Source organism: Megalobrama amblycephala, linkage group LG20, assembly GCF_018812025.1.
Source record: "Megalobrama amblycephala isolate DHTTF-2021 linkage group LG20, ASM1881202v1, whole genome shotgun sequence".
In the NCBI taxonomy this organism is placed as follows: domain Eukaryota; kingdom Metazoa; phylum Chordata; class Actinopteri; order Cypriniformes; family Xenocyprididae; genus Megalobrama; species Megalobrama amblycephala.
In genome coordinates this window covers 10,704,995-10,718,163 of record NC_063063.1, presented here as the reverse complement: position 1 = coordinate 10,718,163, position 13,169 = coordinate 10,704,995, and the positions used below count along the sequence as shown (strand labels likewise).

Below are 13,169 nucleotides of genomic sequence, written 5' to 3'. Positions count from 1 at the left end.
TGGGAGAGAAGAGAGGGAAAGGTTCTCAAGCCGGGTCATCTGAGGCACTATTCTGTGTTTCAGAGCGCTGTCCACAAAGCTATGGCTTTATCTCTGAGCCTGTTCTGAGCTACGTGAGCTCAAGCGGTCTTTGTTTAGAGCTGATTGTAGATCATTTCTGATAGACGTGACATGTTCTAGAGCTCCTTAGAGAAGTTTAACAACTGCCTAAGTTACACTTAAGGCTTTGAAGGCTTTTAAAGGGATAAAAGGATGAGAAAGATGTTATGGGAGTATGGAAAGATCACACATAAGGAAGAAAGGACACTCCTACATTCCTTTTCATCATGGGGCCTGTGTACGCAAATGTACTTTTACGAGTTCTTCAAGTGTGTTTGTGAAAGAGAGAGAGTGGTTAAAAGAAAGATTCTCTTATCCTTAGTCTCTGAATACCATTAGTCCCCTACTTTCATCTCTGAGAGTATTTTAAAATTTCAACATCTCCCCTTTGTTTTTTTTTGTTTTTTGGTTTTTTTGTTGTTGTTTTTTTAGTTCAAGCAAGTGCCTCATTTTTATTTTATGTTTTTGATTGATGGGGTAAAAAACAGTCCAGTGGCGAGTCTTTCAAAAAAGGGAAAAACAATGGCTGGGGGAAAAAAGATGACATTTATTTGCAATAAGAGATAACACAAACCAACAAAAGATATAAACAAAAACAAAGCTTAAATAAAGACTTAAATAAGGATATATTTTGGCCTTTTGATTTCATGTTGAATTGAGGGGATAGTAGAAAAAGAAATAATTTGTTAGAAGAAAACAGTATAAAGGGACTGACAAATGATACAGGCACCAGACAGCATTTAGACAGCATGGCTCAGCATTCTATCTAAAGGGCATTTACAGTGATTGGTGGAGTTGGTGATTTGAGGTCATAATGACCACTGGTAAAACTTCAAAGTTGGACAAAGACTTGCATTTGAGTTGTGAGGTGAAGAGATGATGGCCATGTACACAATGCAGTTAAATTTGGTTGTCAGATCACTTTTTGGTGCTTAATCCCATTCTGTACACAGAGAGTATTTACAGGAATGACAACTGCATTCTCCAACCAAATTCTGCACTGAAAAATTCAGGTAATGACTACTACATTTACCAAAGTTCTGTGCAATGTGTACAGAACCAAAGTGAACAACTAGATGTTAATGACGTATTTAAACTCTATCTCTTCCGTATGTGTGCAGTGCAAGAAAATCACAGGGAAAGAGGTACAAGCCTTGACTTATTCGTGTTGCCAGATCATCTTTGGAAAAAAAACAGTGAACAAGAACAAGCCTATAATAAACTGAGATGCGTCCAAATGCTTAATAAAAACAAGACCAAAATACCTGCACATGCCTACTTTATTAACTCCATAAACTAGATCGTTTTATGAGTGAAGCTCAAACAACAAGCTGCAAAGCAGCCTTCCAAACATAAACAAAACACAACACCTCTGTAGACGGTGGTTAAGTTAAAATGGCAGAACATAATGTGTCTTTGGTCGCTCACCGTCACTGTAATATTAATTTGGTCAAAAATAGTGGATACCAAACATGGAACACACACGCCAGAATGTAGCTATGGTTACCATGCTATCAATCATTGAAATTTCAGCAGTTAGTCATGTTCCTTACACACACAGAACAATAATTTAGGGGATTCAGTCCTGTATTTAAATAGGGTTGTCACAACTGAAACTTTACAGTGTGTACATGGTCGAAGAGTCTACCAATGGAAGTGGAAAACGACTAATATGATGTGATTGATGACAAGTAACAGTTGTCAGTGGAAATGCATCATATGCATGTTATCTCCTGCTCTTGGTGATTTTTGGTCAGTTTGTTATTCTGTATCACAGTGGCTGTAATCATGATTTTAGAGTGTTTAGTTCAGGCTGTTTCCTGTACAGTAATGTAACTCACTGCTTAACCACAGTAATACAGTGCACTGTTGGAGAAATGAACTAGCTTCCTGTAACTTTTTTTACCTTCATAAATAGTTTTCTAAGTCCTTACGATGGTTAATTGACTTGTAGTGGTGTGTTTGAGGCGTGCACTAACCCCCTCTGGCACGTCTACGCCAAAAAACAGCACTTGCAAGTTGAGCTGCACCGACCCGACACAATCTCGCCTCATGTTCACGTTCACGCGAGAGTGACAAAATGCTTTACGGTAATTCAAAAACAATGTATATATTATGACTTTATCAGACAATTTCGAAAATTACCCACCTCCATCGAGATTTCTTGTACTGTATTTGTAAAACTACTGCGCTGGTGAGCGTTGTAGTCGTTGTAGTCCAGAGCTGCGCTTGGAGTATTTACGACAGTGTGATTCACTGAAGGAACCTGTAGGGGGAGCTTCGCAAATCTTACTGAGTTCCACTTTAACTTTGTCGGACATCTGTCAGTCTTCTTGTCATATGATGCAGGTCAGAGTTCAACAACCTGGAACATTTTTTACACAGCGGAATGCAAAACTTTTTATAAGCTTGCATTACTGATCTTTCACGTTTGCATGCAAATGAATGGAAGTCAAAAAAGTATAGTGTGTCCACCTCAAAACACTGAGCAATTTTTCATAAAACAAATTACTCATTCCCCCCACACTACAAAGAGTGATTGTGTTTGTTGTTTGTTTTAGATGGAGACAGATGGTTCTGTTGAAGAGACTTTTGGGGCTTATACACCACAATCCATTGGCCAATCTTTACTTGATCAGAAGGTAAGATCTTCTTCCTTAAATTCATGACATTTTGCTTTTTCAAGTTAAATATTTGAGATGTTTTACAGTTTTCCCCAATAATAAAACAAAAGGGTAACCATGTGTTCAAATTTTGAAGTCATATGTACTTTAGTATCTTTGTATGCAATAGTTTTTTTTTTTCTTTTTTGAGGTAACGCATTGTCCAAGGCCCTCTATTTCTTGAAAATCATCTTTTCATCTTTAGAAATGCAAAGCAGTATGATTTAATTAATAAATTGAAAAAAATATGAAGAATCATAACTATTTTTGTTTTCTACCAACATTACTGTATTTCCCTGTGAAATTTTGAAGATAGCAGAGATAAACTATGATGTTCACTATAATGTTTGGGGGGAGGGGGGATGTTATATCAGAAAAACATGGAAAAAGAAAGGTAGTTGACAAAAAGACATACTTTTAATAACAAATATTCATGTTAAATGTATTAATTTTGCATAAGGGATGTCCTGATCAAGTTTTTTGTGTCCCCAATCCATCACTGAATGTTGAGTATCTGAGTATCTGCCGATATAGAGTGCCGATCCGATACTTTTTTTTCCCTAGTGCTTGGTGCACAATTTCAGATACATTAAAGTTATTAAAATCAATCCAGTATATACAGGGATGTGCAGAAAGTTTCTCAGGGGCAGGGGCTCAAACAACTACTACATTAATTATATTTACAGGTATATGGCAGATGTACATTGACAAGACATTGGTAGATGTAAACAGACTGTGTGTGTGGTCACAGTCAGAAATATGGGACTAATGATATAAACTTCTTGTATTTTATATATAAAATAAGCAAAATTGGAGTTTATTTTAACAGTTAGGCCCTGTTTACACCTGGTATTAAAATCAGACTTGGTAATCCGATCACAAGAAACACATCGCTGTTTACACCTGGTCGTAACATGCGTCTCTTCTGACCACTGCATATTGATATCAAATATACTGAAGAAGTTTTGTGAAGTCTTCACGAGGTAAAATGTACACATTTGCATCTGACTAAAATCAACCCTTGTTCGGATTTGGACGAGAGGAAAAAAAAGGTTCATCTTGTCTTCTGTTATTTTCTAGGTGGGGCTGCTCCTGAAAGAGGTTCAAGAACTGAGAAATGAGCTCAGAAGCAAAGACAGGACGATTGCTGAACTTTCCCAGCAGCTGGTGCGTATTATAGCCTAAAAATGTACTTGCGAGGAACTGACTTTAAACGTTAAACAAAAAAGTGGAATTTTTCTGCTACATTATTAGTGTGTTAGTTACACTAAATTATTGGCATGTGCTATGGTAATAAAGAATCAATGAGATTGTGAATGGTTTAACACAATCTGACCTTTTTTCTTTCTTTTTTTTGAAACGTTACAACACTAACACTGTGTCTACACTGGAATGTGACCGTTGACGCATCGCACCATGCCACAACAGCTAGAAGCTTTCTACACTGGTTGCGACAAAGCAAGAGCAAAGCAAATCAATTTGTCCTTCCTATGAGAAGTATCATGTAGTACGTCATAAATAGAGCAAGGCATCAGTTTACTGTTGGGATTTGTCATGTCGCGTCACGGCGCATCCAGTGTAAACAACATCATTGATTATAATGGGTTCTATTTTCTGTTGTTGCGTCACATTGCGCTTCTCGCGTCCGGTATAGACACAGTGTAAAATTAAGCTTCAACATGTATCTGCTCCACCACAGATTTTATTTTGATTTCATTGGTCAAGTCAGTTTGGGATTTTATTATATTTAGATCTTATTTACTAGTCAATTTCATCATCATTTGCATATGAAAATACACAAATTTACACAACTTCACTACAGTAAAAATCTGTTGAAACTGAATGTGCCATGTATTGTGGGCAGATTGACTTGAAAATCATGTTGACAACAATGGCTGACATTAATGTAACAACTATTTTCTATGCATCCACCTACTGTGTGACAACTCTAGGTTTTATGCTTAAAATTGTTGGTTTTGGATACATATTTAGACACAATCCAGCTGTTTTGTTCCACATTGTTTTTCTTTCTTCATTTTGAAGCATCATTTTTGCAGTAATATTTATAGTATAAATAAACACGTATAAATACTTTTTTAATGAAACCTGAGAGAATTCTGTCACTTCATTGAAAGATGAATCCATACGAATTGAGTAATTTAATCCAGGTATTCTGGACAGCCACAGTCACTTTTTATGATGAACCAATCTAATTTAGTCTTTTATTTGCGTATAAACATTGATTGATGCACATACAGCACATCAAATATGTACACTCAACTGTTCTTGCTTGATACACAAGAACAAGCCTCATTGGTTCTTGCACGTCAAGCAAGCACATTTAAAGATTAATTTTTTTTGGCTTTTTTTGCCTTTATTATGATAGGACAGTGATTAGACAGGAAGCAAAGTGGGAGAGAGAGAGGGGGACAAGATCAGGAAAGGATTACGAACTTGGGTCGCCCGAAGCGCATTGGTGCGCTGCCCATGAGGCCATCAGAACCGACAAGCAAGCACATTTGAGCAGCCCTGACCATGCATAGTTCAAAGAGGCAACCCTCTTGGGAAATCACCCGTTGTAAAAATAAAGAAACCTCAAGCCGAAAACAGACTGCAAATCATTGGTGAGGCTGCATAAGGGCCAGGATGGCACTGGCCCACTCAGATTGAAGGCTAGTCCACCCAATCAGTCCAAATAATTAGTAATTACTTTAGAAGGATGTAGTAACACCTGAGTTATTACCATCCAAAACGCTTACAATGATACAGCTTCAGTCATTACTAGGGAGCTATCATGCTTTTAGCTTTAGAATACTGCTGCAAATAATTAGTAAATCCAAAGGATTTGGTAATACTTGAGTCATTACTAGTTGGCTACCATGATCTTTACTTTAGAATTAATTATAAATTATGCATTATTCACATTAATTATGAGCCTGTATATAATTGTTCTTAGTAGTTCTCTACTGATTAGCTAATGGTGAACTACCGCATTCAACTGAGCAATGAGCATTATTACTAATTCGTTAATCAGTTTCTTGTTAGTTAATAGTAGTAGAATATTGCTCATTTGTTCCTGTGTAGTTATTAATTAATGATGGAAAAGTATTCTACAGTGTGTATCATAAATGTTTATGAGAATCCATAAATTTGCCCAATTTGAGCGCATTAGTCTGTATATAACAATGATTTTACTCACACTGATACTCAGGATGGATGTTGTCTTCATACATGTTGAAAACAATGTGTTCTGATCTGCTTGTCCTGCATGGATGCATTGTGTTTGTATATCAGTGTAATCTAAACATGATTTATGATATGCATTCACAGGTGAATCTGGTATTGCTAAACTGATTATTTATGACAAACTTAAACTGTTGCATGCAAGGACTGCAATTATTGATATAGTTTCTTATGAAAGCAACATGAGTGAACATATTGTGTTAGAGGAAATGATATTTGCAGACATTTTTTGAAATATTGTTGCCAAATTAGATTTTGTAAATTAACTCCAAACTCAGATCCTTTCTTGTCATTTTTATTTCGGGCATAATTTCTTATTTCTCTAGTTTCTGCTTTCGGTGTGAGGGTGAATTTCATGAAAACGTCATATTCCACCCAAAAACAAAATATGAAAATAAGAAATTATATTTTGCATAAAGAAAATGAAGCTTATTTTAGGCAAATCATTTTTTGTTGTTGCATTGTGACTTTTTTTTTTTTAATTCCCATTATTCTCAATAATGATTCTCATTAGATTTTACCATGCTGTAGGTTATACTTCACATATTTAAATAATATGTCATTTATTTAAACTGCTTAAATGTTATGAACTGTCATGTCACAATACAAAAATACCTCAATAGTCCTAAATAGGATTCATTTTTTCAAAAAAAAAAAAAAAAAAAAAAAAAAGTTCTTTCTTTTGCTTTTGGGATGAAATACATGTTTTTGACAATCTTTATAAAATCCACACTTATTTTATGTTTATGAATGTTCATGATGTTCAGACATAAAGGACTTGAAATATTGAAATGTGTGTTGTATTGTGAATGTTCCTGGAAACACAACAGATATGACGAGACCAGTGTGTCATTTGATTGCTGTTAATTATACTTTGTTTTACATAGCAATAGCATTTTATATTTTTGTATTTTTTATAGTCTTCTCCAGTAGAGGATATGCAGTGCCGCTGCCTGCAGGCGTCAGAGGCTAACAAGGAGTCAGCGGAGCACCAGGACAAGGATACTCAAACCTTGTGGAGGCCACATAATGTGAGTATATATGCAGAGATAGAAAACAGGATCAGGTCAGCTTTATCACTGCAGAGTTGAGCATATTATGTACATGGTTAGGAATGGTACTGACTGACAGAGGCATGGGCCAAATGATTTCACTCACCTGTGTGGAAATAAGGATGCTCATGCATCTGAGAGGAGTGAAGTTAGGCTGAGGTTCTCACTTGTCAGTGCAATCGCCATGCGTGTTTCTTATTCTTCCAACATAGGCTCATTGGAAAAACATCCCTCTGCCTACATTTTAGCAAAACTACCTATACATACAATTCACTGCAGTTTCCATTTGAAAACAGTATTTGCCGTAAAACACCAACATATTTTATTCCTTTAGACACACACTGAGTCACAATAAAAGACTTCAAAGACTTGTAGTAGCAAGCTAAAATGGCATGGTTTCTTCAGAAAATGTGTCTTTATCTCATTTGTTAGGGTATGTTTTAGTATTGGTGGTACATTATTATCAAACATGATAGAGCATTAATCTTTTAACACCATTTACCGGACATTTAATTTCCGAATGGACTTGATACATATAACACTTTTAAAATGTTGCTAGATTCGCGTTATCTGTTTTGAGTAAAACTGAACACAGGTTAGTGGCCTGTCTCTGGGTGTTTCCTAGATGACTCACAAACATCTATCCATACATTTTGGTTAGGGCTGACTACCACGTTACACTGCATCACATAGGGACAGTTGCATTGAGTGTTGCAGACAGAAGCCTGTTTAGTGTATATGTATAGATGCGCATTTTGTTGAGTAGGCTATATTACTAGTAGGGTTCTATACCGTAACATACAATATTTAACTTGCTTAACAGATAATCTTAAAGGCATAGTTAATCCCCCCCAAAAAATGAAAATTCTGTCATCATTTACTCACCCTCATCTCATTCTAACCTATGACTTTATTTCTTCTGTGGAACATAAAATAATATTTTATATATTATATATTTGAAATATTTTTTTTTCTCCACGTAATGGATGTCAATGAGCACCAAAACAGTTTGAACAATATTCTACAAAATATCTTCTTTTGTGTTCCTAATAAGAAAGAAATTCATACAGATTTGGAGTGACATGACAATGTATGAATGATGATAGCTTTAATTTTTGTGTGAACTATCCCTGTAAAGTCCAAACTGCAAAATTAATGCATGTTTCTGAATGCTGCTGATGATCATATATTTTAGTTCTTAGGACTGATTTTTGTGATTTACATTAGCAACTGACACGTGACCAATCATGAGGTGGCGTGTTCACCAGCATGGTTCTCCATTTCTCAATATAGGTAATTGACCATGCTGCGAAATCCATGCATTAAAAACATGTTCTAACAGAAATGCCACCACTGGATGATGTAAAAGTCCTTATTGTCTTTGTCTGTAGTCCTGGTAAGAGAATTGTGTGAATGATGTAACATTTCTTGCAGGCTCTGGAAGAAATCATTTTAATTCAGTGGATCTCAGTTGGTGGTTCTGTGCTCAAAGTGTAATGGACAACAGGGAAAAACAATGCAGTTATTATTCAGAAAAGACCCCTTGAGGGGTCAGATCAAAGACAGGAAAATGTTGACAGCTGGCAAAACTAAAGAGCCTAAAGTGGCGCAGTGATGATTGTGCACCCTAATTGAATTTGCCTGTGTTTAGATGTCAGCACTTTTCACGAAAAGGGTACAGAATAGGGCCTAAACTTTTTCTTCCTCAGTAGTTAGTGAAGGATACTTAACCTTGAGAAAATGTTGATTGTCAACCTCAGGTGTCCAAGCATTATATGTTGTTTTATTTTTCGTTCATTATAAAAGATTTGCCATTTTTGCAACCCTTTTACCAAAATTAATAGATTTTTGTTATTTTCTAATAATAAATGTTATATATAGACATCAAAGTTAAATCGAAAAAATCTATTTTAATTTCAATTTATTTGTTTTTAGAATGTAAAATGAAAAAGTTGTGCTGTCAAGTGTGTACATTGACTATTGAGAACAGTCGGTAAATTTCCTGGTTCTCTGTACAATAGCAAAAATGATTTCAATATTCGACTTTACAAAGATTAAAAAAAAGAAAAAAAAAAAAAAGAAGTTAATTGTTAATGCTAATACAAAGTATGACCATGTCAGTAGTTGCAATTTCAAATTCAATCCTGCATTTAAATACAGTTGTCTTTCCCGAAACTTTGCTGTGCACATCTAGCAGATGAAAAATAACTTTTATTCAAATTGTAAATGGGTTGTATACAAAAAGCAATGAACGAGTGCTAATCATTGATGCTGTCAGTAACTTCTGTTCAGAAGTTCTGGATTCGTGCTGAAACTCTTGTTTTAATAAAAAAAAAAAAGCACAATCAATGTCTTATTTACATCATGTTTATACTTTGTTGGTTTTTATTTTTTGCATACACTTGACTCATATCTCACAAGAAACTGATCACATGAGCTCCAGTGACTTCTCTGCACACTCTGCTGCTGCATTAGATTAAACTTTTTGTTTCCGCTAATTCTCATTTAAAATGAATGTCTTTCTGTCACTTCATCACCGTAGATCACTGTCAATGTAAAAACCCTTTTAAAAGTTTCTCTGCATGGAAAGTCAGATGAAGTCAGGGTGTTTTTGTTTTGTTATTGGGTGATATTGGTACATCAATTGAGAATGGACGTTTGCCTTTGGTGGCCTTTACAAGCAACCAAGGTTTGAAATATTGAACATACTGTAGCAATGTTCCCTTATGCCAAGCCCCAGAAAGGCCCCGATGGACAATGTGATGCATACTGCACAGAAAAATGACAAATTGCTACTCTGAGCACAAAGATTTAAAAGTTTTGCAGTATCATCGATTTCCAATTTACTTTCCCTTGAACAGTACATAAAAACAAAATGAATTCTGTTTGGTGGATTTACATGCCACCAGATGAAAAGTGGTCCAGTCTTAAAGGGATAGTTCACCCAAAAATGAAAATTTGATGTTTATCTGCTTACCCCCCAGGGCATCCAAGATGTAGGTGACTTTGTTTCTTCAGTAGAACATAAGTGATGATTTTTTACTCCAACCGTTGATGTCTGTCAGTCTTATAATGCGAGTCAATGGTCACACAGTTTATAAGAGTCAATAAACATGCACAGACGAATCCAAATTAAACCCTGCGGCTCGTGACGGCACATTGATGTCCTAAGACACGAAACGATCGGTTTTTGCTAGAAACCGAACAGTATTTATATCATTTTTTACCTCTATGTCCAACTGCGTTCAGCAATCGCTTGGTGATGTCTGATCGCACTCTGACAACGACAGTGATGTCTAGCACTCATTGAAGTATAAGTGCGAGACATCACTGCCGTTGTGCCAATGTGCCGTCACGAGCCGCAGGGTTTAATTTGGATTTGTCTGTGCATGTTTATTGACTCTTATAAACTGTGTGACCATTGACTCGCATTATAAGACTGACAGACATCAACGGTTGGAGTTAAAAATCATCATTTGTGTTCTACTGAAGAAACAAAGTCACCTACATCTTGGATGCCCTGGGGGTAAGCAGATAAACATCAAATTTTCATTTTTGGGTGAACTATCCCTTTAATTAAAAAATTAAAAGCCCTGAAAGCCAAGTATTAATTTGACAGTGCAGATGAAAGTGGCATTTTTACCAAATTTACATTTACAAGTAGGGGTGAATTCAGGTTCAGTGGGACGCTTTTTGCCTTTGAGATGACTAGGGAAAAGTGTCCCAATCAACAACCTGAATTCACCCTATGCGGCTTGCACTTTCGAAATATTTTTTTTCCCCCTGTTGAACTGTAAGTATGTGTTTCGGTATGTACAGTATAGTGTGTGTGTGTGTGTGGTGCAGGGATCAGTCTTTCTCTCTTTGTTCCTCTGTACAGGGCATGTTGCTTGCCCCTATCCTCTCTTCTTGGCAACACTCACAGCAGGGGAGTGTGCGGCCATGTGCGCCACGTCACCACAGACAGAGTGAGTCTTTTACCATCCGACCAACTGAACCGGTCTGTGCACTAGTCCCAGTGCTTGCTGCATGTCCGCCTGCCTCCCCCTTGTGACCCCTCGTGTCATGCGCACAGATCCACCATCCTATCACATTCCAGTGCTCAATCAGTCCATCATTTCAATTAATTTTAGTTTCATTTACCTTATGTCCTCCGCCTGTCTGCCTGGTTTAGAATCTCCAGACCCATTTAGTTTTTCTGCATAGTTTTCGAAGACAGACAGTCATATACTGAATGACTTTCTTCTGTACTTTTATCCCTCAACCAGATTTCTTAGAAGATCTGAGCCTGTTTTCAATAGAACACTTGCTGATGAGATCCGGTTTTGTTATCTTTTTCATTATCTAAAAATATACAGTTGTGACAGATCCTTACTGTAGGGGGGTGAGTAGTTCACCCAAAAAAATGAAAACTGTCATCATTTACTTTTTTCCTTCAGTCATATGATAGCTTTTTTGAGAAACAGACCTCTACCACAGCTCTCAAATCTCGTTCTCACTTACATTCATTAGAAACAAGGTGTTTGATCATGAGACATGAAGCCCCTTAATGGCAACTCGCCTTGAGACGTCAAGTTTGAATGTATGCAAATGCAAATGTGATTTGAGAGCTACAGCAGATTTTTAGACTTTTTTAAATAACCCTTCAATTTCTGTTTGGCTTCAGAGACTTATAGAATACTTTTATGATACTTTTATGGTGCTTTTTTTGTCTTTTTTTGGAGCTTGACAGCCCCTGTACCCATTTAATTTCATTGTGTAGAAAGGAGCAGCTTGGATATTCTGTTTCATGGAAAAAAATAAAGGGTTTGAAACCCTTCATTTTTTGGAACAACAAGAGGATGTGTAAAGGATCAGCTCTATAGTAGAGTTGTCAAAAGTACCGACTTCGGTACCAAGTCGGTACTGAAATTGTAAAACTTTTGACGCTTTGAGCGCTGTTGAGTAGATTCGTAAACGCCTCTAATTGGCAATTGTGTTCACAGCTCATCGGATATGTCTGTGATTGGCTTCAATGATCAACGCTTCAGAAATTCTTCAGTGAGCGCTTACACAGATACACACGGAAGCGTTTGAAAGCAGGCGTCTATCGCGGACCAGTCCGCTGATAGACGCTTGCTTTCAAACACTCCCGCTTTCAAAACGCTTTCAAATTCAAACACTTCCGTGTGCTTTCAAACGTTGCTGCGCGTTGATCATTGTAGCCAATCACAGACATATCCGATGAGCCGTGAACACAATGGCCAATCAGAGGTGTTTACAAATCCGCTAAACAGCACTCAAAGCGTCACATTTTTTAAATTTCCGTACCGATGTCGGTACTTTTGACAACTCTATTCTACAGTAAACCACCATACAGTAGCTGCCATTACATTTATGGAAACTAATCATCTGATAAACAAGATATGACTGAAAGATCCTTCCCCACAAAGCTTGTTGGTGAAAGCGCTTGCGAGCTGTGGTTAAGCCGTGATGACTGCTAATACATCAGATGGCAGCTGTGGGAGACTGGTATTGAGAAAGAGAGTCATTACAGTTTTTGATCTGGCACTGTGGGATCCCTCAGAGAAAACGACAACCCTCTGACTCTAAGACACGTGTTCTCTCTCTCTCCTTGGCAGTTGCTTAGATTGAGCAGTCCAGACAGAACCTTAATTCTGCCCATTTTCAGATGCGCTAATGAGCATGGAACTGAATGCACTTCCCCTTTTTTCTTTTTGCTTTCCTTCATGTCATGTGAAGCGCAAAAACTTGATCACTGTCATGGCTGTATTGGCTGTCCAATTTTTGCCATTTCTTTGTAATAATGTTATAGTAAAAAAAGTTTGCCTTCATGTTGTGTGTCTTGTGTGCTGAGTTCGCTTCCTGTTCTACCCCAGTCATCTGTATGTTTATCTTTCATTGACTGATTTTTCCTTATTGTTTCTCTCCCTCTGCCTCTCCCAAATTCTGGCAAAAGGAGTGGAGCATCTAGTGCATTACTTCAGAGACACTGCGTGGTATAGTACTGCCTGTCTTTTCTCTAAAACATCCTCTCAACCCCTTCCCTTTTTCTCTCTCTCTGTTTGCATGGTCCTTATTCTGTTCTGCGAGGACAGCCCATCTGCATCAT

The 13,169-nt window shown here is 37.0% G+C and overlaps 1 protein-coding gene across 3 annotated transcripts in view; it reads left to right on the top strand.

The window, feature by feature from the left end:
- ccser2b (coiled-coil serine-rich protein 2b) overlaps positions 1-13,169 on the top strand; it is an 86,862-nt gene that overhangs the window by 58,528 nt on the left and 15,165 nt on the right. For 2 of the 3 annotated variants that reach the window (XM_048169920.1, XM_048169919.1), the window contains exons 7-9: positions 2,661-2,741; positions 3,843-3,929; positions 6,926-7,036. In XM_048169920.1, coding sequence (XP_048025877.1) covers positions 2,661-2,741; positions 3,843-3,929; positions 6,926-7,036 — 279 coding nt within the window. Of the gene's footprint in view, positions 1-2,660; positions 2,742-3,842; positions 3,930-6,925; positions 7,037-10,937; positions 11,026-13,016; positions 13,057-13,169 lie in introns of all 3 variants that reach the window. The other variant, XM_048169921.1, reaches the window with a different exon arrangement.